General features: G+C 35.6%; 2 protein-coding genes across 11 annotated transcripts in view; one reads left to right on the forward strand and one right to left on the reverse strand.

The window, feature by feature from the left end:
* Window positions 1-27,780, reverse strand: part of SSR3 (signal sequence receptor subunit 3) — a 425,362-nt gene that overhangs the window by 294,858 nt on the left and 102,724 nt on the right. The gene's annotated exons all lie outside the window — the stretch shown is intronic.
* The window catches only part of LEKR1 (leucine, glutamate and lysine rich 1), a 226,126-nt gene that overhangs the window by 20,203 nt on the left and 178,143 nt on the right, over window positions 1-27,780 (forward strand). For 9 of the 10 annotated variants that reach the window (XM_050779849.1, XM_050779854.1, XM_050779855.1 and 6 more), the window contains one exon: window positions 6,369-6,583. In XM_050779849.1, coding sequence (XP_050635806.1) covers window positions 6,369-6,583 — 215 coding nt within the window. Of the gene's footprint in view, window positions 1-6,368; window positions 6,584-17,734; window positions 27,295-27,780 lie in introns of those variants that run through there. The other variant, XM_050779856.1, reaches the window with a different exon arrangement.

Genomic DNA, 27,780 nt, shown 5'->3' on the forward strand with positions numbered 1-27,780 from the left:
GCTCTGCCTCCCGGGCTAGCGCCATTCTCCTGCCTCAGCCTCCCGTGTTGCTGGGACTACAGGGGCCCGCCACCGCACCTGGCTAGTTTTTTGTATTTTTAGTAGAGATGGGGTTTCACCGTGTTAGCCCTGATGGTCTCGATCTCCTGACCTCGTGATCCGCCCATCTCGGCCTCCCAAAGTGCTGGGATTACAGGCGTGAGCCACCGTGCCCGGCCAAATTTTGGAAATTCTTTATGTGATCTAGGTACTAGTAAGGTATGTGGTTTTCAAATATTTTCTCCTGGTCTGTAGCTTGTCTTTTTATCCTCTTTGCAAGGTCTTTTGCAGATCAGAAGTTTTTAAATTTGTTGAAATTGAGGTTATCAGATTTTCCATTTATGAATCATGCTTTTGGTATTAAATATAAGAGGTCTTTTCCAGTTTAGATCCTGAAGATTTTCTCCTATTAATTTTCCTAAAAAAATTTCTTCTAATTTTTTCTACTTTTATATTTTATATTTTTGTCCCTACTTGTAGAATATGTGAGGTTTAGGTTGAGGTTCATTTTTTTAAAACAAAATGTATGGATATCCAGTTGTACCAGCACCATTTGTTGAAAAAGCTATCTTTCTTTCATTGAACTGCTTTTGTACCTTTGTCAAAAATCAGTTTGGCATATTTATGGAAGTTGTTTTCTGTTCTGTTCCATTGATCTATGTGTCCTTACTTCTGCCAATACCATACAATCTTGATTACTATAGCAATACAGTATGTCTGGAAATCAGGTAGTGATTCCCCCACTTTATTCTTCTTTTTCAGCATTATTTTAGCTATTCTGATTCCTTTGGCTTTACATACAAATTTGAGAATAACTCTTCCTACATATAAAATATCTTGCTGAGATTTTGATAGAAATTGGATTATACCAATTTAGGGAAAATTGATATCTTTACTATTTTGAGTCTTCCAAACCATAAATTTAGATCTCCATTTATTTAGATCTTCAATATATTTCATCAGTGTTTTGTAGTTTTCAGCATACAAGTCTTGTACATATTTTGTTATATCTACATCTGAGTATTTAATTTTTTGGAGCAATTATAAATATATATATATGTATTGTATTTTTAATTTCAGTGTCCAGGTGCTCACTGGGTATGTATAGAAATGCAATTGATGGTTCTGTTTGTATCTTGAAACATGCAACCTTGCTGAACTTACTAATTCTAGTTTTATTGTTGATTTCTTGGGATTTTCTATGTAGGTAATTATGCCATCTCAATTAGGGAGAGTTTTATTTTTTTCCTTCTGATATGTATGCCTTTTATTTCCCCTTCTTGCATTATTGCTCTGGCTAGATATTCTAGCACTATATTGAATAAGTGTAGTGAGGGTGGATATCCTTGCCATTTCCCAACCTTAGGGGAAAAGCACTGAGTCTTTTACTACTAATTATAATAAAGCTGTAGGGTTTTTTTTTGTAAGTGCCCTTTACTAAATTGATTTTTAAATTAATAAATAAGCAGGCTAACTTAATGATGAGGAAGGGTCCTAATGGCTTTATGAAGTAGTCAGGTGGTCTGTGTGACTAATGAGCTTGAAGTATCTATTGCCCTATCTCAAAAACTTTCTCCTAATCTGAATGAAATTTACTAAACACTTACTGTTTTGAGTAAAGGCATCTTATTGAATGGAAAACCTCTTAGAAGGATTAATATTTCATACTGCTATCACTCTTATCTACAACGAATAGTTTATTTCCTCCTTGTCTGAGCACAAAAAGCATCATATAGGTGGGAGAAGGAGGCACAATTTTATTTATTTATTTGGAACAAGATCTTTCTGTGTTGTCCAGGCTGGAGTACAGTGGCACCATCTCAGCTCACTGCAGCCTCTGCCTCCTGGGCTCAAGCAGTCCTCCCACCTCAGCCTCCCAAATAGCAGGGACTACAGGCACACACCACCACGCCTGGCTAATTTTTAAAAAAGTTTTTGTAGAAATAAGGTCTCACCATGTTGCCCAGGTTCATCCTGGGCTCAAGCAATCCACCCACCTCGGCCTCCCAAAGCACTGGGATTACAGGTGTAAGCTACCATGCTTGGCCAGGAGGCACGATTTTGAAATAGAGAATGCCACAATTGGGCAGCAGGAAGGTACTAAGTAGTTTTTCTAGTTCAAGCACAGACAGGAGCTCTGAAAAGGATCTGAAGCCTAATTTAACCTTTTTAAAAAATGTCCATTATTTTCATATTAAATAACTAATTTTAGAAGTATGAACACTGCATTTGAGAAGTTTGTTTCATAATTTGTTTTCAAATGGTTCTACATTTGTTTAATATACTGCATTTGTTACTGTCTCCTCCGAAGTGCATCTTGTAGAACACCAAAACATCCTGTTAATGATAGGCCTTTTGTCAAGAGTGACAGCATGTCATTATTTTACTTTCAAAATGAGAGGATGATATAGATATAACACCAAGTTATAAGAATGAAGCACAAATTGTATTTCACAAAAAGCAGATAACTTACTTCATTTGGGAACATAATTACAGTATTTCATATCTTCTCAAGTTTCACAAAAATGCCCTAAGTAATTAGCTCATATAGACACTAATAATTTGAAAGGGTTATTACCTTTTTTTCTATAGCAGTTTTGCTTACAGAATGTTATTTACAATTTAATAGCGTTGAAAAATTTTATGCAATATGCTTATTTAACATTGCTCACGTAATGATTCAGGTAAAGTCAGAAGACGACTCTTGTGGACCTATTATTTTAGAATCACATTGTCTTGTTTTCTGCATCGTAATGAATATCATGTTTTCTCTTTCCTTGCTGAACTTCTAGAAAACCTATTCTCTAAAATGTATTGCTTCACATAAAATACATTTCAGCCTTTTCTCCCTTGACTGCTATGATGAAATAACATTCTAATAGCTTTCACAATGTAAAGTTTATAGCATTTCTATTTCGTTCTTCAGTCTGCAAATCTACTCTACCCATCAAGAGTTTTCTTTAGAATAAAGATAGGATACTTTGTCAGGAACAGGGCAAGAACTGCAATTAATAGGCAAGGATTAATGATGAAAGTGACTTACAGTAAGCAACAATTTTCAAATTGAGAAGAAGAAACCAAAATACAAGATGGACAAAAATTTTGAGAAAATATCCATCTGTTCCTAATTAGTTCAGGTTTATTGACATGGATGGATTATATTTCTGAGGGCCGGTAGTGTCTTTGAATAGGATTGCAAAGCCACTCTTGGTTATGTTTGAAGATGTGTAGAGAGTAATAGGATAATGAACAAATGCATTTCATGTATACAGTGCCCATAAATTACAACCAATTAGCTTAATTTCAATCACAGACAAGATTTAGAATATATTATGAAAGGGTGGTTTGTGAGGATATATTAGACAAAACAATAACCCTTGGGCCAATTTTATGTTCACTGAGAGCAAGCCTGTAGGCTTTGCCATTTCATTTTATGTAGGATTACTAGATCCAGGAACCATATTAGGCATAGAATATATGGACTTTATGAAAACATTTGACAAAGTCTGTCATAATATTCCTGAAGACAGTATAAAATAAATATATGCTGGTAACAAAGATAATTGGATAATTTAATGATCAGATTAAGAGTTGTACCTGAAATGTGCTGAATAATAGAACAGTATCAACCAATGTGATATTACATGCTATGGAGTTCTGTCCTCAACTTAGTCAGTTCAGCATTTTAAAATCAGTGAGTGAGATACATAAAATGACTTATAAGGATCAACTTTGCAAAAGACATGAAGCTTAGAATTTCCTGGATACCAATGGCAATAACTAAGGCAATAACCAAAGGAAATACCTATGTCTAAGACATATATATCTGTTATATACTCAAATATATGTGAGTCTAAGATAATATAAGATACATATTTTTATGTATTTTATATATTTACATTTACATCTGTAGTTTTGTACTTGGATCTGAAAAGCCAAATGCAGACATAATAGAATGGAAAGTTCTGGTTGCAAGGAATAGGGAGCTTAAGGGAGAAAAGGGAAAATAGTAGAGGAAGATTGGGCATGAATTCCAAATGGCAAGTAGGGCAGCCAGGTCTCAAGAGGGACTGAAGTGAGGAACTGGAAGCATTTGGGGTTCCTTATTTTCTCTGTCTTTCTGGAGCTACAGCGTCCTCATCTCAGCTTCTCTGTGCTCATTCATGTCTCAGATTTTAGTTATATTAGTTAATTTGTATCTTGTACATGACATTTTCTAAGGTGACCTAAGTGCCTGAATCTTCAACAATTACAGGCCCAGTTGGCTCACACCAGCTGGCGCTTGGTCCTTCTGGGTCTGATGTCCAATCCTGGTTCACCAGTCACCATGGCTAGGTTAGATGGGTAGAGGGAGTCTTAGTCACATTGCCAAACATAGCAGCCAGGGCTGTGGAAAGTGGATTATCTAAAATGGAAACATAGATAGAAAGGAAATAATTGGTATATTCAGTATAATGAGACATTGGTTTGCACTGCAGTATTTTTAAGATCAGGGGTTTTATGTAACATAAAGCCAGTTATAGTATATAAAAGCAAAATATAATTGCTAAAAATATGAAAGACCAATGAGATCTAAAGTTTCATTAGAACATATTACAATGATGTTAGTAATGAGATATTAGAATGAGAGAAGTTTGAGTCTTCTCTTATTCTATTTCAGTGAGACCAGCCACACTAAACTATTGCATTCTGGGCACCATACTTTGAAACACGTGTAGAACATTGGAAAAAATTTAGAGAAATCTAGAATGAGGAAGAAATTCAACTGAAGGAATTGTAAGTGTTGACCTGAAGAAGAGAAGACATGGAATATTCCTGATAGCTGTCTTCAAATGTTAGAAAGACCTTCGTGTGAAAGAGGCCTGGGGATGTCACACATGGTTTCTAAGAGGACTGGAACTGGTGCACACTTCAGGGAGGCAGATTTGTGATGAGCCTGAGAAAGGATTTCCTGAGAGACAAAACTGGCAGAAGATGGAACAGAATGCTTTAGAAAGTGGTTTCCCATCATTTGGGATGTTAAAATAAAGGATAGGCAACAATGTATTTAGGTTGAAGTAGATTAATGGAATTGAATCCATGTAGAACTTGAACCAGGTTATCTTTATGATTACTTTTAAACCTGATGTTTTATAAATCAAAGTGGCAGTTAGATAGTTGATATAGTCATTAATCTGTATCCCACAATACTGTATTATGGTTTTTAATTTAAAATTTTTATTATTAAAGTTTAAAGGAGCCAAATTTTACTTTATAAAAATGTGTTATTTTCTTCCAGTTGACATTTCTGTAATCACTTTGGTAGGTAGATATGGTGGCATTACTATTAGTTACAGAAACAGTTTCTATAGTTTCAAGGGAGGTTACTTTAAGAGTAAATCTTGTATAATCCAAGAGTTAATTTCAAATTTAGTGCCCTGGAGCAAGTATTTTATGAAGCATCTCTTATCCTTTGTGAATAGGAAAACAAGCAGAGGCTACTGAGAAATATTATACGAGAAACAGAAAAAAGAGCTATCTCCTTTCTGACTTGGCTAAAATTTCATTTTTCACTGGCCCTATGCTGGCCAGAAGTCATGCAACACTTTATTTGAAGGAAGGAAGAGGATCTATCCAATATACAGTTGGTTAAAGGTGCTGGTTTTAAATAGACCTGAGTTTTAATCCCAGCTTCTCCACATATCAGCCGATTATTTAACTTCAGTAGTCTCTGTTGGTTTTTTTTTTTTTAAATCTATAAGATGGGTATAACAATACCTACTAAGAACTGACTTGGGGAGAAGAGATTAGGTTCAAAGTGTTTTTCCTATTTGTAGATTTATGACAGAATGTTAAATTTCTGTAAAAATCATAAAATGCTGAAACTGAACAGAAACAGAATTCATTTGGTGTAATGTCATACTTTTACAAATGAGGAAAATAAGGTCTGAAAAAGCCAGGAGAACAGAGCAGTTTGCAATTAAAGAACAGTGATTTCCTCCCACTTTGTGGAAAATTCATCTTAAAACCAGAATTATAAAGATTATACATTTTTCACTATTTTTGGTTTTATTTTACGGAAAATATTGTAAGAGTAAATCTTTCTTAGAGATACCGTGGAGAAACAATTGCTCAGAAAGATCTTTTTCTAATCCCAAGATTTTGTGTCAGACTCAATATGCCTGTTTAAAATTTTTTATACAAATGTGGGCAATGTCATAATTATTGCTCCAAGGCATAGTATACTATATATTTACTTCGTTCAACCAGCATGTCTACAATATCTTCAGTTGAACTTTATTTTTCAGAATTAAAAAAAAAATTTAGTAAGTGTATGTTCTGTTTCCTAGATGTTGCCTGAAGAAAAAGTTTGTAAGTACTGTGGAGTCAGCTATCTAATTCTTCATGAATTTAAAGCTATGGAAGAAAAAGTGAAAGCAATGGAAAAAGAGATGAAATTTTATCAAGGAAGTGTAGATCGTGAAAAGAGACTTCAAGAAAAACTGCATTCTCTTAACCAAGAACTTGAACAGTACAAAATTGACAGCAAATCCAAAACAGAAAGGTTAGAGTATGTTTTTCTTTTCTATCATTTATTTAGTTGAAAGAAAAGTACAGGAAATAAATACACTTTGAATGTTTTTCTGAAATTTCTCTACATCATGTATAGTTTATACTTTAATACATTTGTTTGTTTCTTAATTATATTAATAATTACTAAATATAATTATTATAGTTTGCTTTCTTTCAAGCCATATATTTACTATCTGAAAAATTAGAAATCAATTAATTTAGTAACCACCAGCTGAGACGTTCAAGTTTTTTTCCCAGGTATATATCTTACGTTTTATTATTAGGAAAATTTATCTATCAAAAATCAGATTAATTTTGGGAGTTTTTCATACATTTATTTTTAAATGGCTTTGGATTTTTAGATTTGTAGAGTAAGGCTTTCCTATTTTGAAAAAGATGCCAAGACATTCAAATTAGTGTATGATTTTAAATTATTGGAATTGGAAAAAACTTTAAGAATGGGTTTCTAATATTGTAGAATCTAATCAGCAATCTAGTCTGCCTAAAGACATTTCAGTGAGCCTATACAGAAGAGTTTTTGCTGGTGTTTTATAGCTTTTCCTATGAATGAAAATTTCTTGATTTAAAGTATTGACAGTTGATGTTAAAAGACCTTGAGTTAATGAATTTAATGAATAACATGTCTATGTAGTGGAAACTTGCTTAAGTCGCTTCGGATTAAATACTTCTATTAAATTTTATTACAAAATTTTATATAAAATATGTAATTTCATTAAATGCCAGTTAAGCCAGATATTTCTTACTTTTTTTTTTTTAACAAAAAAGTAGTTATAGTTTCTTTAATTTCACATCTGAATAATAAAGTATTTTATGATATTTTCATGAAAAAGCTTAAAAATTTGAAGTATTGTTTACAATTTTTAATTTGGAGGGGTTTTGCCTGTCAGGGATTCTTTTGTTTGGTGTATTCACACCTTGCTTTCTTTAATAAAATGTAGTATACATGTAAGACATAAACACATGAAGTAAAAGAAGTATAGAGAATAATAAGGCAAGAAAGTCTTTGTACCCTGCTAATTGTACTATTACTGGTACCCTGCTGATTGTACTGATTGTATTATTACTGGTACCCTGCCGATTGTACTGATTGTATTCTTACTGGAGGTAAAAATCATCTTTTTTTTTTTCTTTTGAGATAGAGTCCTGCTCTGTCACCTAGGCTGGAGTGCAGTGTCATGATCTCAGCTCACTGCAGCCTCTGCCTTCCAGGTTCAAGTGATTCTCCTGCCTCAGCCTCCCAAGTAGCTGGGATTATGGGCATACACCACCACTCTCGGCTAATTTTTTGATATTATTAGTAGAGACAGAGTTTCACCATGTTGGCCAGGCTGGCTCAAACTCCTGACCTCAATGGGCCTCCCAAAGTGTTGGGATTACAGGCGTGAGCCACTGCGCCCGGCCAAAAATCACTTTTAATGATTTGGTGTATGTCTTGCTAGATCCTTCATTGTACCTTTACCTTTATTACAAATGTCTTTTCTTTTCTTTTCTTTTTTTTTTTTTTTTTTTGAGACAGGGTCTTTCTATGTTGCCCAGGCTGGTGTGAAATGGCACTATCATGGCTCACTGCAGCCTTGACCTTCCAGACTCAAGCTGTGCTCTCACCTTAGCCTCCCGAGTAGCTGGGACCACAGGTGCACACCACCATGCCTGGCTAATTTTTGTATTTTGTAGCTTTTTTTTTTTCCCTAGAGATGTGGTTTTGCTATGTTGTCCATGTTGGTCTTGAACTCCTGGGCTCAAGTAATCTGCCTGCCTTGGCCTCCCAAAGTGCTAGAATTACAGGCATGATCCACTGCACTCAGCCTTATTTTCTGAATATGTGTAGTTCATATCTTTTTCTCTTAATAGACTAGTTTTAACATAAGCAGTATATCAAACATACTGTTGTACTGTTGACATTTGCAGCTTAATTATATATATTGGAAATTGTTCCATGTTAATGTATATAGATCCACCTTGTTCTTAACTACACCAACATTTTTCTTACCAAGAATATGCTATAATTTACTTAATTTTCTTTTCAAAGTTTATATTTTTCCAATTTTTGTTATTACATGTAGTATTTGTATTTATGTTCTTGTGAACATATGCTGTTCCAAAGGATAAATTTCTAGAAGTGAAACTACTGAAAGAAAACAAATGCCAGTTTAAAATTTTGATGGATATTATACCAAGTAGTCCTTTGAGAAAATAACATTCACTTACATTTGGTCAATAGTTGATGAAGTGACCACTTTCCTACATTTTGTTAATATTGGGTTTTTCTTAATTTTTTTCAATCTCTTGAGTGAAAAATATTACCTCATGGTTATTTAATTAGTATTTTTTTTTTTTGCCAACGAAGCTGAACAATTTTTTGTGTATTAGACATTTATATTGATTACCTGTATACATATATTGCCCATGTTATTGGGTTATTTGCTTATGTTTGTTTATTTGTAGGCACTTTTAATATAATATTGGCATTATACTTTGTTTATATATGTTGTTAATATTTTCTCATGGTTGCTTGTCCTTTCACTTCGTTGTATTTTTTTGCTGTATCTTTTAAAAGTTTTAATAATATCCTGTGCCAGATTCTGGTTGGTTAGAGTTTTGTGTCAAGTTTTTTTAGTTGCAAACAACGGAAACTTATCTGACATGAACCTAAACACAACAGAGAATGTATTGGAAGAGTACGAGGTGATAGCTCATTGAAAGAAAGGAAAAACTCAAGAACCCTGGCTTTGGAAATGGACTGGAAACAGATCTTGTTCAGGGATCTGGGAAGTCTGGGGTAAATTCACTCAACTTTTTTTTCCTTGCATCATTCCCTTCAAGATTCAAATCCCAGAAGAGTCTCACTGGCTTTATTTCCTTTATGTGACCACCCTCCAATTCCACTCCCTTAGCCTGATGAAGGGGGTAACCTTGATTGATAGTTCTATGAAGACTTCATACAGTGAAAGCAAAGGTTTTCACTAAAGAGAAGTTAGAGTATTGTTATCAGAAGATGAGGAAATAGACTCAGGCAAGTAGAAACAACATATGTTTAAAACTTACAGTATTAGAATTACCTTTTTAATCTATTTAGTATTAATTTTGTATATAATTTGAGGTAGATTTCCAATTTCATGTTTGTTGTTTCTCAGATATCTGGCTGTTGGCCCAATATCATTTATTAAATTCTTCATCCTCTCTCCCTTGACTTGAAATGCCACCTATTAATTTTTCTTCTAGCATATTTCTGGATGCTCTGTTTTGTGTTATTGATTTATTGTCTATCATTGAGTCAGGGCCACACTTAACTGCTTTAGCTTTATAATATGTTTTGATATTTTGTAGGACAAGTGTTTGGTTTGCCTTCGGGTTACCCTGGCTTTTTAGTATATTTTCTTTTCTGGATGAACTCTAGAATCAGCTTGTCAGATTCCATAAAGCATGCTATGTTATGATTTAGACTGGGATTGCATTTACTTTCTAGAGCAGTTAGATTATCTCAATAATTGACATCTTTATAATCTTGAGGCTTCTTATCCTGGAACATGGATTCCCCATTTATTCAGATGTTCTTTAAATCCTTCAATACAATTTTATAATTTTTAAATACATTCTGTATTAGTTTAATCCTTGGACATATTTTTGTTGCTTTTGGGAAGGATGCCTTTTTATTACATTTTTTTGAATGCTATTTATTTCTGTAGCTAGCTTCCTTATTGAATTCTTTTATTGTTAGGATTTTTTAATTTTCTGGAATATTTGTTATATATGTTTATAACATACACATACATGTAAAACAGTCACATCATATGCAAATAGTGCCTGTCATCTTTTTATTTCCAATAGTTATACCCTTTTCCTCCTTTTTCTTGTCTTATTAAATTGGATTGGACCTGTAGAACAGTGTTGAATAGTAAACTTGTAGAATGCATCTTTATATTTATTTGTAAGGTAATGCAATCCTGTCTAGGATGTTTCTGTTTCAAAAAGGACATCTGCTATAGGTTTCTTAAAGATACCTTTTATCAATTTAAGGAATTCCTCCTTTTATTTCTAATTCTTTAAGTTTATTTAAAATCAGATGACTATTGAATTTTAATAAATGCTTTTCTGTCTTCTATTGAGATGATCATATGATTTGTTTTCCTTTAATCTGTTAATATAGTAAATCATACTAATGGATTTTCTAGTATGAAGCTAAACTTACATTTTTGATAGAAAGCCATTTTGATCATGTTACATATTTCAGGGTTCCCAGAGTCTCATGTATTTGCTTGCCTTCTTCATGATTCTTGCCACTGCTATAAGTACTCTGCACTATTCTATTTTTCTGTGAATTCTCCCTTAAATGTATGTATTTCTATGCATATAGTAAGTGGAAAAACATTTATCACTTGCCATAAATAAAATATTTAAAAAATAAGTATATAACTACAGGTTGAGTACCTTTTATCCAAAATGCTTTGGGTAAAAGCATTAAATAAAAGTACTTTGGTCCAGAAGTGTTTTGGATTTTGGAATATTTTCAGAATACATACCAGTTGAGCATCTAATCTGAAAATCCAAAATGTGAAATGCACTAATGAGTGTTCCCTTTGAAAATCATGCTGACACTCAAAAAGTTTTGGATTTTGGGTAATTTCTTGATTAAAATAAAAGTGTTTTGTCTCTGTAACACTAACAAAATTGCCCATACTAATAGTAATATGTGAAATTGTTTATGAAAAGCATTGTTCTTTTGAAATAATGCTACTAATATTTTACATAGATATTTGCGTCTGTCTTCGCAGGTGAAGTTGGCCTACAGTTTTGTTTCCTTGTGGCATACAAACTAGGTTATACTTATCTTTTCTAATAAGTTAAGAAGGCTTTCATCTTTGGTGTGCACCAGACATCTTGAATAGCACATGAGTGTTTTGTTCCTTGAAGCTTTGGTAGATCTTCATTAAAAATGTATTTTGGTTGGGGGAGGGTTGGTGGAATTTTGATGACCTATTATGTTTCCTCTATAATTATTGGTTTACTTATGGATTTTTTACCTCTTTTTGAGTCATTTTTGGAAATGCTTTCCTGGAAAATCAAGCATTTCACTTGGCATTTCAAATTTCTTGATGTTTAGTATTATATAGTATCCTCTTATTTAGAAGCTTTCCTCTGTATCTATTATGACTCCATTTCTCTTTCCTTGGGTAGCTTATTTGTGTTTGATTGAGAAAGAGACAAGAAAGAGAGCGAAGGACAGAGAGAGTGTGGTTTTCCTAGGAAAATAAACAAATTTGTCTATTTTGGCCTTTTTAAAGAACCAGATTTTTGTTTAAATTAATCAAATATGTTCCTTTTTAAAATTGATATTTATCAGGCCAGGTGTGATGGCTCACGCTTGTAATCCCAGCACTTTGGGAGGCCGAGACAGACTGATCACCTGAGGTCAGGAGTTTGATACCAGCCTGGCCAACGTGGTGAAACCCTGTCTCTACTAGCTGAGTGTGGTGGCAGGCATCTGTAACCCCAGCTTGGGAGGCTGAGGTGGGAGAATCGCTTGAACCTGGGAGGCAGAGGCTGCAGTGAGCCGAGAATCATGCCACTACACTCCAGCCTGGGTGACACAGTGAGACCTTGTCTAAAAGAAAAAAAAAAAAAAAAAATTATCTATTTTCTATCCTTTCTTTAATGTTTAGTTTTCTTTTCTTTCTTTCTTTTTTTTTTTTATTATACTTTAAGTTCTAGGGTACATGTGCATAACGTGCAGGTTTGTTACATATGTATACTTGTACCATGTTGGTGTGCTGCACCTATCAACTCGTCAGCACCCATCAACTCGTCATTTATATCAGGTATAACTCCCAATGCAATCCCTCCCCCCCTCTCCCCGTGATAGGCCCTGGTGTGTGATGTTCCCCTTCCCGAGTCCAAGTGATCTCATTGTTCAGTTCCCACCTATGAGTGAGAACATGTGGTGTTTGGTTTTCTGTTCTTGCGATAGTTTGCTGAGAATGATGGTTTCCAGCTGCATCCATGTCCCTACAAAGGACACAAACTCATCCTTTTATATGGCTGCATAGTATTCCATGGTGCATATGTGCCACATTTTCTTAATCCAGTCTGACACTACTGGACATTTGGGTTGATTCCAAGTCTTTGCTATTGTGAATAGTGCCGCAATAAACATACGTGTGCATGTGTCTTTATAGCAGCATGATTTGTAATCCTTTGGGTATATACCCAGTAATGGGATGGCTGGGTCATATGGTACTTCTAGTTCTAGATCCTTGAGGAATCGCCATACTGTTTTCCATAATGGTTGAACTAGTTTACAATCCCACCAACAGTGTAAAAGTGTTCCTATTTCTCCACATCCTCTCCAGCACCTGTTGTTTCCTGACTTTGTAATGATTGCCATTCTAACTGGTGTGAGATGGTATCTCATTGTGGTTTTGATTTGCATTTCTCTGATGACCAGTGATGATGAGCATCTTTTCATGTGTCTGTTGGCTGTATGAATGTCCTCTTTTGAGAAATGTCTATTCATATCCTTTGTCCACTTTTTGATGGGGTTGTTTGTTTTTTTCTTGTAAATTTGTTTGAGTTCTTTGTAGGTTCTGGATATTAGCCCTTTGTCTGATGAGTAGATTGCAAAAATTTTCTCCCATTCTGTAGGTTGCCTGTTCACTCTGATGGTTGTTTCTTTTGCTGTGCAGAAGCTCTTTAGTTTAATGAGGATCCCATTTGTCAATTTTGGCTTTTGTTGCTGTTGCTTTTGGTGTTTTAGAGATAAAGTCCTTGCCCATGCCTATGTCTTGAATGGTATTCCCTAGGTTTTCTTCTAGGGTTTTTATGGTATTAGGTCTAACATTTAAGTCTCTAATCCATCTTGAATTAATTTTCGTATAAGGAGTAAGGAAAGGATCCAGTTTCAGCTTTCTACTTATGGCTAGCCAATTATCCCAGCACCATTTATTAAATAGGGAATCCTTTCCCCATTTCTTGTTTTTCTCAGGTTTATCAAAGATCAGATGGCTGTAGATGAGTGGTATTATTTCTGAGGACTCTGTTCTGTTCCATTGGTCTATATCTCTGTTTTGGTACCAGTACCATGCTGTTTTGGTTACTGTAGCCTTGTAGTATAGTTTGAAGTCAGGTAGCGTGATGCCTCCAGCTTTGTTCTTTTGACTTGGGATTTTCTTGGCAATGCGGGCTCTTTTTTGGTTCCATATGAACTTTAAAGCAGTTTTTTCCAATTCTGTGAAGAAACTCATTGGTAGCTTGATGGGCATGGCATTGAATCTATAAATTACCTTGGGCAGTATGGCCATTTTCATGATATTGATTCTTCCTATCCATAAGCATGATATGTTCTTCCATTTGTTTATGTCCTCTTTGATTTCACTGAGCAGTGGTTTGTAGTTCTCCTTGAAGAGGTCCTTTATATCCCTTGTAAGTTGGATTCCTAGGTATTTTATTCTCTTTGAAGCAATTGTGAATGGAAGTTCATTCATGATTTGGCTCTCTGTTTGTCTGTTACTGGTATATAAGAATGCTTGTGATTTTTGCACATTAATTTTGTGTCCTGAGACTTTGCTGAAGTTGCTTATCAGCTTAAGGAGATTTTGGGCTGAGACAATGGGGTTTTCTAAATATACAATCATGTCATCTGCAAACGGGGACAATTTGACAACTTCTTTTCCTAACTGAATACCCTTGATTTCTTTCTCTTGCCTAATTGCCCTAGCCAGAACTTCCAACACTATGTTGTATAGGAGTGGTGAGAGAGGGCATCCCTGTCTTGTGCCAGTTTTCAAAGGGAATTTTTCCAGTTTTTGCCCATTCAGTATGATATTGGCTATGGGTTTGTCATAAATATCTCTTATGATCTTGAGATACGTTCCATCAATACCGAATTTATTGAGAGTTTTTAGCATGAAGGGCTGTTGAATTTTGTCAAAGGCCTTTTCTGCATCTATTGAGATAATCCTGTGGTTTTTGTCTTTGGTTCTGTTTATATGCTGGATTACGTTTATTGATTTGCATATGTTGAACCAGCCTTGCATCCCAGGGATGAAGCCCACTTGATCATGGTGGATAAGCTTTTTGATGTGCTGCTGGATCCGGTTTGCCAGTATTTTATTGAGGATTTTTGCATCGATGTTCATCAGGGATATTGGTCTAAAATTCTCTTTTTTTTGTTGTGTCTCTGCCAGGCTTTGGTATCAGGATGATGTTGGCCTCATAAAATGAGTTAGGGAGGATTCCCTCTTTTTCTCTTGATTGGAATAGTTTCAGAAGGAATGGTACCAGCTCCTCCTTGTACCTCTGGTAGAATTCAGCTGTGAATCCATCTGGTCCTGGACTTTTTTTGGTTGGTAGGCTATTAATTATTGCCTCAATTTCAGAGCCTGCTATTGGTCTATTCAGGGATTCAGCTTCTTCCTGGTTTAGTCTTGGGAGAGTGTAAGTGTCCAGGAAATTATCCATTTCTTCTAGATTTTCTAGTTTATTTGCGTAGAGGTGTTTATAGTATTCTCTGATGGTAGTTTGTATTTCTGTGGGGTCAGTGGTGATATCCCCTTTATCATTTTTTATTGCATCTATTTGATTCTTCTCTCTTTTCTTCTTTATTAGTCTTGCTAGCGGTCTATCAATTTTGTTGATCTTTTCAAAAAACCAACTCCTGGATTCATTGATTTTTTGGAGTTTTTTTTGTGTCTCTATCTCCTTCAGTTCTGCTCTGATCTTAGTTATTTCTTGCCTTCTGCTAGCTTTTGAATGTGTTTGCTCTTGCTTCTCTAGTTCTTTTAATTGTGATTTAGAGTGTCAATTTTAGATCTTTTCAGCTTTCTCTTGTGGGCATTTAGTGCTATAAATTTCCCTCTACACACTGCTTTAAATGTGTCCCAGAGATTCTGGTATGTTGTATCTTTGTTCTCATTGGTTTCAAATAACATCTTTATTTCTGCCTACATTTCGTTGTATACCCAGTAGTCATTCAGGAGCAAGTTATTCAGTTTCCATGTAGTTGAGTGGTTTTGATTGAGTTTCTTAGTCCTGAGTTCTAGTTTGATTGCACTGTGGTCTGAGAGACAGTTTGTTATAATTTCTGTTCTTGTGCATTTGCTGAGGAGTGCTTTACTTCCAATTATGTGGTCAATTTTGGAATGAGTGTGATGTGGTGCTGAGAATAATGTATATTCTGTTTATTTGGGGTGGAGAGTTCTGTAGATGTCTATTAGGTCTGCTTGCTGCAGAGGTGAGTTCAATTCCTGGATATCCTTGTTAACTTTCTGTCTCGTTGATCTGTCTAATGTTGACAGTGGGGTGTTGAAGTCTCCCATTATTGTTGTATGGGAGTCTAAGTCTCTTTGTAAGTCTCTAAGGACTTGCTTTATGAATGTGGGTGCTCCTGTATTGGGTGCATATATATTTAGGATAGTTAGCTCTTCCTGTTGAATTGATCCCTTTACCATTATGTAATGGCCTTCTTTGTCTCTTTTGATCTTTGATGGTTTAAAGTCTGTTTTATCAGAGACTAGTATTGCAACCCCTGCTTTTTTTTGTTCTCCATTTGCTTGGTAGATCTTCCTCCATCCCTTATTTTGAGCCTATGTATGTCTCTGCATGTGAGATGGGTCTCCTGAATACAGCAGACTGATGGTTCTTGACTCTTTATCCAGTTTGCCAGTCTGTGTCTTTTAATTGGAGCATTTAGTCCATTTACATTTAAGGTTAATATTGTTATGTGTGCACTTGATCCTGCCATTATGATATTAACTGGTTACTTTGCTCGTTAGTTGATGCAGTTTCTTCCTAGCCTCGATGGTCTTTACATTTTGGCATATTTTTGCAATGGCTGGTACTGGTTGTTCCTTTCCATGTTTAGTGCTTCCTTCAGGGTCTCTTGTAAGGCAGGCCTGGTGGTGACAAAATCTCTAAGCATTTGCTTATCTGTAAAGGATTTTATTTCTCCTTCACTTATGAAACTTAGTTTGGCTGGATATGAAATTCTGAGTTGAAAATTCTTTTCTTTAAGAATGTTGAATATTGGCCCCCACTCTCTTCTGGCTTGTAGAGTTTCTGCCGAGAGATCTGCTGTTTATCTGATGGGCTTCCCTTTGTGGGTAACCCGACCTTTCTCTCTGGCTGCCCTTTAGATTTTTTCCTTCATATCAACTTTGGTGAATGTGGCTATTATGTGTCTTGGAGTTGCTCTTCTCGAGGAGTATCTTTGTGGTGTTCTCTGTATTTCCTGAATTTGAATATTGGCCTGCCCTACTAGGTTGGGGAAGTTCTCCTGGATGATATCCTGAAGAGTGTTTTCCAACTTGGTTCCATTTCCCCCCTCACTTTCAGGCACCCCGATCAGACGTAGATTTGGTCTTTTTACATAATCCCATACTTCTTGCAGGCTTTGTTCATTTCTTTTTCTTCTTTTTTCTTTAGATTTCTCTTCTCGCTTCATTTCATTCATTTGATCCTCAATCGCTGATATTCTTTCTTCCAGTTGATCGAGTCGGTTACTGAAGCTTGTGCATTTGTCACTTATTTCTCGTGTCATGGTTTTCATCTCTGTCCATTCATTTATGGCCTTCTCTGCATTAATTATTCTGGTTATCAATTCTTCCACTCTTTTTTCAAGCTTTTTAGTTTCTTTGCGCTGGGTACATAATTCCTCCTTTAGCTCTGAGAAGTTTGATGGACTGAAGCCTTCTTCTCTCATCTCGTCAAAGTCATTCTCTGTCCAGCTTTGATCCGTTGCTGGTGATGAGCTGCGTTCCTCAGTTGATAATGCAGAAATCACCTGTGTTCTGTGTTGCTCGCGCTGGGAGCTGGAGACTGGAGCTGTTCCTATTTGGCCATATTCTGTTTAGTTTTCTTTATACTCACTTGGGTTGAAGTCTTTGGTGAATTTATTTTCAGTCTCTTTTTCTAGTAAATAAATTTAAAGCTATTAAGTTTTCTTGTCACAACAAAGGCAACAACAAACTTTTTGATGATATTATTTTATTTTCATTTACTTCTAAATAAGATGAAGTTTAGTTTTTATTTCCTTTTTAATCCAAGAAGTACTTGGGGGAATGTTTTTAAATTTCTAAATGGATAGGTTGTGTTTTGGCTATCCTTTTATCTGTGTCTATTTTTATTCCAGGTTGACAGAGAATATAACCTATTTGGGAGAATGTATTAAGAGTTTAGTAAACAGTAAGTTTTGGAAATATTCTGTAGTTACTCTAAAGGGGACATAATCTTCTTTTTATGGATATAACTTTCTAATAGATCCATTAAATTATACTGGTTAATTGCAGTATTCAAATTACATATATTTTTACTTAGTTTTGTCAATTCCATTTGAAAAACCGCAAGGGAATATTGAAGTCCTTCAAAATGAATATGGATTTGTCAGTTTCTGTTTATGTCAAAATTAAGTTCATGGGAGTATGTAAAACCTATCTTTTTAGATTTTATATGTTTTGCTAATATAGAATATCCTTCTTGACCTTAAATTTTTCTAACACTGGATTTAAAAAATTATAGTTTGTATCTTTACACTTCACAGATGTTTTATACTGACTTTTTAACAAATTAATAAACTTTATTTTTTAGAGCAGTTTTAAGTTCACAGCAAATTTGAGTGGATCAGAAAGTTTTCATATAACGCAGTCCCCACACTCACACAACCTCCTCTTCACACCACAATGATACATTTGTTATAGTTGATAAAGCTATATTGATACATCATCATCACCCCAAATCCATAGTTTACATTAGGTTTTACTCTTGGTGTTATACATTCTAAGGGGTTTGGCAAATGTATAAAGACATTACCCACCCTTGTAGAATACAGAATAGTTTCATTCATACAGAATAGTTTCACTATCCTAAAAATACTCTGTGTTCTACCTATGCATCCTCCTTCTCCATTAACACTTAGCAACCACTGATCTGTACTGTTGGTGTTTGGCTGGAGTAGGGCAAGTACTGCTAAGAATGCTTTCTGTCATTCAGTTACCCTTCCCCTACTCAGCTAGATGGATTAAATTTTTCTTGGAGCTCTTTTTTGTCTTTGGATGTTGGTGGTTCTGGGTTGGAGACTTCGACAGCACCTTGTCTGGGATATGTGAAAGTCAATGAGGAAAGTCAGAGATTTTATTGCCTTAGTATTTATCAAGTCCCAAGGTCCCTAGGCCATCTGCCTTCTTTCCACTTTTCAGAGTCTTTCTATGCTGCTTGTGTTCTGTTCAGGGTGTTTTAGTTGTAAGAAGGAGGGTCTGGGAACAATGGGACTACTCCATTTTGGTGGAAATCTTGGGTTGGTTTTTTAAGTCAAATTAAATATTGTTTTGAGTAACTTAGAATATTTCTAAAAAAGGTAATTGGTTAAATTCTCACAAATGTCAGTAGATTACAGAAGTCAGTAGTTACACAATAAAATGCATCTCTAAGTGGCTATTAAACATTTCCTCTTCAGTTTCTCCTCCGCTCATGCCAAATTGAGACTGTCATATGGAGAGTTAATCCACAGTAATGTAGGCTTGTTTATGAGGGACAACACTTAAGAGTTTGGTTGATCATAGTTGGCAATTATCTCATGTTAGGTGAACCAGATAAGTCAGTTTAGAGCAGTCAGCCCAAGGATGGGGCTACATAAGGTAGGTACCAAAGGTCCAGAGAGCCAGATTGAGTCTACAGTTTGAGACCAGATTAATGCAGAGAGTGTGTCTGAATTTACAAATGGTGAGAATTGGAGGAAATAAGTGTACCTGGCGGGCGTAGAGAGTGATGGGGGCAAACAAGGCAGCTTTTGTTAGTCATTTTCCTTCCCTGGTAAACCTACCTACCTCCAACCTAGACTGGCTGGATCAGTTAGGAATACAATCTATGGTAAGTGGCTTAAATGGACAAAGGTTTATTTCTTGAAGGAAGAAGAAGGGGTATGGGTAGCTTAGTGATGTCACCAGGAACTCAATCCCTTTCTCTCTCTCATTCTGTCTTCCTCAGTAAGTAGGCTTTTAGCCTCATACTGGTCTTATGATTTCATGATGGTTTCTGCATCACCAGATACTATGTTTAATTTCTAGGCAGGAATATGAAGGGGGAAGCAGTCAGGGGAAATGCTTATATTAGGAGATCAAAAACTTTTACAGAAAGCTTCATCCTATGTGCCATTGGTCATGACTGCAGAAGAGTCTGGGGCATTAACTGCAGGGTGTTGGCTTGTTGCTCCCTGAAACAATAACAGGTACTGTTGTAAGGAAGAAAAGGAAACAGACACTATCAGGGCCTGCCTCACTGGGCCATTAGATTTTTCTCCAGAGTATCACGTGTATGCTTAATTTCATTCATTGAGAGGAAGAAAAGTAGTATCTTGAGAAAATAGATACATCAACAACTCCCTTTGTAAAAGGTCTCATTTTTTATACATGTGTCATCCAGGCTTCTGCTTTTTGTACTTTTGCAGCACTTTTTGGTGTTTATGGAAGTAGCGTAAGGGGCATTTATGCTGAAAATGATTGGGACAACTTAATTTTGAATAATCAAGATTTTATAGAACAAAGAACTGATGCAGAACTGTAGTTCTTATGGGGTGGGGCCTACTTCCTAGGGAACTATTGTCGATCTCTGGGGCCTTTTCAATCCCTCACATCGCTCTTGAGATTCTGATTTGCCCATTTTGGGACGTGTTAAGAATTCAGTCTACAGTAAAATGAGGACTGTTCCTGATGGAAGTGTGCTTGGGCATAGGAACATGGGAACGGCAGGGAAAAAAAACGTTGAGTACCGTTGTGGAAACACATTCATTTTCAGGCCATTGAAAAATGGCTCCAGGAGACACAGGGCCATTAAAAAATAATTTAAATCTAGAAGTTCATATCACTTTTTTTTGTCTAGATGTATAGATATGAATTTATTACATTGATGTTTGTACTATGCATTACTTGAACTTTGAGGAACCTAAACAAGTTTATTTATAACATGTAAACCTAAGATATAGCTAATCGTTTTATTATCTTTTCATTTTTCTCCCACACCAACACTAGATTGTGCTCTACACCAAAGTCCTTAGGTATAGAACATACTATTTTCTTTTATTTCTTCTCTCCATGAACATGTGCAAACAGTAAATAGAAGTTGACAGGTGTTTTTATGATCAGTATAAATAATGTTTACCTGAGTTTCCTTGTTACTAAATCTGGCAAGGTTATGGAGATTGATATTTATTTAACAATATTGTAGACCTATGTATATGTGTGTATCTTTTATTACCAGTATAACTTTGAAAGTCCTTCGTGTATAATTATGATGTTGCTGTAGCAACATGGTTACCAAAATAAGGTACATTTTTTTTCTGCTTTGTCTTTTTAAGGCATTCTTTTTCTCCCAAAGCTTTTTAATCAGCAGGGGAGAGTTTCAGGCCCAACCACTTATTATTTTTTCTAATCGTCTTTCCACTTTGAATTTCCCTTGCTTAAAATTGGTTACTTATTATTGTAACAAATGAAATATAATTTTTATTGGCATAAAATAGTGGGAATTGTAAGAATGAATTAGAAGAGATGCAGTGTATGATATGATATAAAAAGTATAGGCTCTGCTAATACCTAATCTTATGACTTTGCCCCTTAATCTTTCTGTGCTTTGGTTTCATCATCTGTAAAATGGATGCAGAAAGAGCTACTTCACAGGGATGATACACACATTACTCATTACTTGGTAGGAATTCAGTTACCTTTCACTTTCCTCACCTTCCTTTTTCCTTTTTCTATGTTTGTTAACTAAGGTTAATAGCATACTGTTTCTCCCTATAAATACTGTCACTTTCATACCTAACTTGGATATCTAAATATTTACTGATTTCACAAAGGAAGTTATTGAGTCTAGGAAATATCTTGATCTCAGCTCTCCCACAATTAATTCCAGTTTAATTGGTGTTTTAACCAAAGCCTAGCCCAGCTTTGGTTAAGTTCACAGTCAGTGGAGTTCCACTCAGTGGAGTAGAGATTTTATGGAAAGCATAACTGTAGAACTCAATCATTGCTTTTATTTATTACATCCCCTTTCTTTGCAAAAAGGATATTCATTGATTTAAAAGGGCATAATAAAATTAACAACATAGGAGGGAAATGGAGGGAGAAGTTGGACAAAAACCAAGAATTTGAATATGTCGACCTCAAGGGTCAAAAGGTAAGTTTGGCTTTCCAGCAAATCCTTTTACCTGAGCTCCAGGGATTTTCATACTCATAGCCTTTTTGTAGGAGTAGGAATAGGGCAAGGGTTGGGGAAGTGGGTTTTTTGTTTGCTTATTTAAGCAAGCCTGACTTAACACTGGAAGAAATCCCGAGGAAGTCTAAGGGAGCTAATTCAGGAGAGTAATTAGGCTCTGGTGAGAACTTCTACTATCTATGTATCTGAAGCCAGTCCTAATAGGCAATAGGTGGCCACCCCGTATAATGCTGGACTCAATGCTGCTCTTCATTAATGAGGCAGGAAATTATTTTAAAGAGTGCACCTCTGGCTTGTCTTTCAGTTAGCTTTTCTCTTGACCCTCATCCCTCCACCCATCTCCTTACTGCCTCACTTACCATAACGCCTGAACAAACAAGTCAGATCATGTTATTTTAGCTTAAAAATAGGTTAAATTTTATTTGTTGCAGGTTTGAATTAATGCGTCTTCACAAAAGTGGACAATTTGAATTTTTCTCAGATTCTTTATATATTATTTACATATTTATAACTGGAAACAGCTTTCAAATAGGAGAAAAATGAATTAACTCATTGACTAAGGTATGATCCTCACCTCTTATATCCATTTTGCAGATGGCTAAGCAAACACAAAGAGATTAAATAATGATGCTCACACAGCTGGTCAAGTTCTTTATCTTTCTCTTTTATATGGTATCACTATTCAGGTTAGTTGAAGAAACCAAACAAATACAGCTATGGTAAATTATGGTAGGGTCAAGAGACCGTCATTGGAGGTGCCTATTTTAAAGGGACAAGGCACACCAGATCTTGAGCCTTGTCTTCTTGGACTGAAGAAACCCAGTTGTACAAAAAGCCATGCAGTGTTAGCAAGAGACAGGGTTGGTTGAGTTGGCAGAACTGTTAGGGAAGCTGTCCCTAGAAACATTGTGAAGAACTCAACCAGAAATCTTCATGTATTATTTGCCACATTTTAAACTAAAGTGAAGATGTAGTGAGATGGAAAATCATTTTAATCAACCAAAGTGGCTCCACATTTGAAGTCACTAATTTAGACATCCCATTCTTTGTGTACTTCTCATTGTCCAACTTGATCAGTTTCATTGCATCTTGAAGTCTACCTTCTCTACCTTCTCTCTTTCTTTTTCTGTTATCACTTTCTTTCTTATCCAGCTTAGATGCTATGTTTGTTATGTCAGTCATCTTTTGACAGTATCTTCAAGTCCCATTTACATTATCCTTCCATCATATCAGCTGGGAAAACTGCTAATGTAGATGACTCCAATTAACCACACTCTTCATACAAGTACCCTGGTTGCCAGGAATCTGGCAGTGCTTATTATTTCCTCTTTTTATGGTATTTCCATCTTTTCTTCCTTATTATTTCCTCTTTTTATGGTATTTCCATCTTTTCTTTCTCTATAAACTCCTTCTTTTCCAACAGTATTTCCTCAGGACTCCAAATAAACAAATGAAATCTTCACTTAAACTGAGGCATCTTCCAGGTACTTTCTTAGCTTCCCCTTTCCATGCCGTTCTTACTGAATAAATTACCTGGACTTACTGCTTTCATTTTGTCACATCCATACATCCCTCAGTTCACTGTAATTTGGCTTCATTCATCAACATTTCCAAAAAAATTCTAATTCAGATAATCATTTATTTCCATGTTACTAAATCCAAAAAGTATGCTAGTTATTTGTCTTTCTTGACTTCTTAATAGCATTTGACACAGTATTTTAGCCCTTGTATCTAGAACACTCTCTTATTTTACTTTCATATCATATTCTCATTTTTTGTGTGGCCTTTCATGATACCTGTTGCTTTTTATTGTCCTTTTTTGGCCTCTCCACTTCTTCCTGCTGTGTAAATACTGGAGACTTCCAGGGACCTGTCCACAGCTCTCTTCCATTTGTATTCTACATTCTCTCTTCAGTTTCCAGTTGCTTTTATTCAGCCCTGAGGATTTAGTTACCCTCTCTTGATGTAGGCTTCTGAATCACCACTTCCACTTCTAAGTTTTCTTGTGAGCCCCATACTAATCTCTTCAGCTCTTTTTTTAACATCTTCACCTGGCTGTATCACAAGCTTTAATGTGTCCCAAAGTGAACTGCTTATCCTCCTTCTTCTTATGTTCTACCTGATACTCTTGTGTTCCTAACTTTAGCATATGTTACTCCCATCATCACTCTGCAGCATTAAGGTAGTGTTGAGGCTGGGTTTTGCAATCAGATTGCCTGGATTGGAATCCTGGCTCCATCAGTTATTAGTAGCTTGGACTTGGGCAAATTACTTAAATGCCCTTTGCCTCAGTTTTCTAGTCTGTAAAATGGGAATACTAATACTACCTTTGTCACAGAGTTACTCTGAGTACTAAATGGGGGTGTGTGAGATTTGTATCTTATATAGATTTAATAAAACATATGAATTGCTTATATAATGTAATTATGATTATCATCCATCCTGGGCATTATCTTTGATTCTTCCCATATGACCTTCCTCTTAAATATTTCTTGAATCTGTCCATGCGTTTATCAATTCATTCAACCACCATGCTAGTCCATTCTTTGTTTGAACATCTGCAGTCATCTCTCTATCATCTCCCTGTTGCCCATTTTCAATTCATTCTTTATTCTGCAACCTGATGGTTGTGTCAGAATGCATATTGGATCATTGCACTTTAACACTTTATCTGTCATAGGTTCAAGTTTTCTTTAGACTAAGGCTCAAAATCTTCTCTATGGTCTGAGAGTCTGGGTGACCTCTCACCCTTGGTTATCCCTCCAACCTCACTCTCTTTGTTTCAGTCACGTTAGACTTTTTTCCCCTGTTTTCTAAGAGATTATCTACCTCTTTTTGCTACCTCTTTCTGCTAAGAGATTATATACCTCTTTTTTCAGGGTTTAGCTGAGATGCCAGATCATCAGGAAGGCATTTGCCGACCTCTAATGGGGTTCCCATGAACATCCTTTGTTTTCCCTTTTATAATGCTCCTTAAATACAATTATTTGTTTAATGTTTGCATTCCTGGCTAAGTTCCATAAAAACCAGTCTAATTCTTGGCTTTATCTGTTTCTAGTACCTAACAGTGTCTGGCACATAGTAATGCTCTGAAAATATTTGTTGAATTAATTCATTTATGAGCAGATATGAAAAACGTATGATTGCTATGTTTGAGGAATTCTCCTTTGTCTGATTGTTATAGGCAGAAGAGCTGAACTTTCTCTATAGACGCTGGAAAGGCCAGATACTTACTTTCCAAACCTACCTTGAAATTAAGAATGACTTTCTGTGAAGGTTCTGTTCAGTGAGATGTGAATGAAAATTTGCTGGGGGATTCTGGAAAATTTTGCACCACCTCTTTCCTTTCTTTCTTTCTTCTTCCTCTTCCTCCCCATAATGCAGAGGACAGGCTGGAGGCAGATTGGTCTTCTTGCAATGGTGAGGTTACTGTGAGAATGAGCATGGCATTTTAAGAAAGACAGAAGGATTCTTAGTTTTTGATGATATCTTGGTGTCCTTGTGCCCACCCTGAAATGCCTCTCTCCAGACTTCTTACTATGTGAAAATAATTAACCACTATATCATTAATATACTATAGTCTGGTTTCTATTATATGTAGCCAGATGCAATCCCTGATAGGTGCATATAGTGCTTACATAACTTATTTGGTACCTAGTGATACGATGTTTTAGGATTGTAAACCAGTGGGCAGATGGCTGGATGGCTGGGTGGATGGATGGATGGGTAGGTGGATGGGTGGATGGATAGATGGATGAGTAGGTAGATGGATGGATGGACAGCAACCAGTAGATTATAAACTACTGGAAAATAGAGACCGTATTTTATATTTTTTGTATTCCCCTTCCCCACACCCAACTCTATGCACCCTGCATACTGTCCTTCATATAGTAAATGCCCAACAAGTGCTTCTTGATGATAGTGTTGATTGAGGTTTGAAGAGGATATTTCCTTAAGAAGGGTTCTGAGTTACAGGTTTCATTTGGATTCTGAAAATGAAATCTCCTAAGAGAGCAGCCTCTGGACTTAATTTAAAGAGATACATCAACATTTGGGTCAATATTTGCTGTATCCCCGGTAATTTAGAAAATGAAATACTTTGTAAAAGTCAGAATAAAGGATGTATCTTGGCAAATGGCCTTGCCAATAATGTTCATAACAAAAGAACCATTATTAGATGAAAGGATGTCAAGTAGTATAATTCTCTGCTGATACAGCTTATTATAAGTAAGCCAACCGTAAAATTTGTAGTCTAAATTGGAAACTTTTTCAGTAAAAGAAGGTGCTATCAGTAATTATTCTCGAACAATAAACTCAAACTGGAACTGTCCTAGAACTTATGATTAATTTTAAGAAAATAAGTCATTTCTATATGTCAAAAAAGTCTACAATTTTGATACAGATTTGAGTTATTAGGTTGGTGCAAAAGTAACTCAGGTTTTTGCCAATAGTATGAAATTGTCTGAGGCCATTCCCTTTTCAGTATTTTGTACATGTTTATCTCCCCTGGCCAAAATAAACTACCCATTTGATTTTTCTCTTTGGGGTTAAATTATTTTTATACCTCAAGATTCTTCTTTTTTATATTGTTACCTCCAGTTACTCCAGTCCACAATAATCTCTTTTTGATACTGGATAGCACTTACATTTTTAAACGTGCAGCAAATAGCTATATACTGTCTTATTTTGTATTTTGTGTGTTCTTAAGTCTCAGCTTTTAAATATGTCACTATCTTTCAGAACAGAAACTATATCTTTATCTGCCCTTGTATTACCCATAGGACCTTGCATAATGGTAGGTGCATTGTAGGTATTAAATAATATGCTGAATGATTGAGATATGTGAGATAAGTCATGAAGCCAAGATTTTCATACCATATTTCATTTTTATTTTACTACTATACATAACATAGGAATATTTATATACCTACTGGAAGGTACTAAGCTTATGTGTTGTTGTATATTATAAATGATTTCCATGTCAAGAAAGGAGAAATGGAAACAGTGTAGCTCTTGCTGATACCTCTGTTTTCCATTAACAATAATGCATGTACGCCTATAGATGGCTGTCTGCCATGGATTGCATCATTTATACTGGTTTTTAATATGCCTCCTGGCATTTCAGTTTCTGTTCTCAGCAGGCAACCTTACACTGAATTCTCTAATATTTGTACTCAGATAAATGCTTAGAGAGCTGTGAAAGGTATTTCTTCCTTTGCATCTTTGTGGTTTCAGATGGTTGGAAAGTGGTTTATTCAAATATAATTTAAAAGATGAATCATAATAATTTCCTAGAATGTATATTCCATTTTTCTATTAATGGACGTGAATTTTTCTGTATTGAGTTTTGTCTCCTATGTATGATTACTCCCGGGCTTTGTCATTGTCTGCCCTCAGAAGATGAGGAATATATCTTACCTGCTGCCAGAGAGCAGGCACCCTGTGGAATGCCTGTGCCCGAGCTCATAAAGGGAAGCAAAGAAACAGGTAAAGGGAAAATGAAAAATATTTAATACTTTCCTTGAACAAATTGGGGGTAGAGTGTGACAAGGAAGCAGGGAAGAAGGGAGAAGAGATGCATAGAATGTGTAATGATCAAGCCACAGTATTTGTGGTATCTGTCACCTTGAGTTTTTATAATTTCTATAAATTTATAATTTCTAAGTTGAGAATATTTCAAATTCTCTCTTCTGGCTACTTTAAATATATAATACATTGTTATTAACTAGAGTCACCTAACTCTGCTATCAAACATTGAGACTTATACCTTCTATCTAAATGTATGTTTGTACTCATTTACCAGCCTCTTTTCATTCCCCCTCCCACCATACACCCTTATCAGCCTCTGGTATCTATCAATTTTCTCTCTACTTCCGTTAGATCAACTTTTTTTGCTACCTTCTGCATGTAAGTGAGAACATGCAGCATTTAACTTCTGTTCCTGGTTTATTTCACTTAACATAATGACCTCCA

The sequence above is a fragment of the Macaca thibetana genome, chromosome 2 (genome assembly GCF_024542745.1).
Source record: "Macaca thibetana thibetana isolate TM-01 chromosome 2, ASM2454274v1, whole genome shotgun sequence".
Classification (NCBI taxonomy): Eukaryota; Metazoa; Chordata; class Mammalia; order Primates; family Cercopithecidae; genus Macaca; species Macaca thibetana.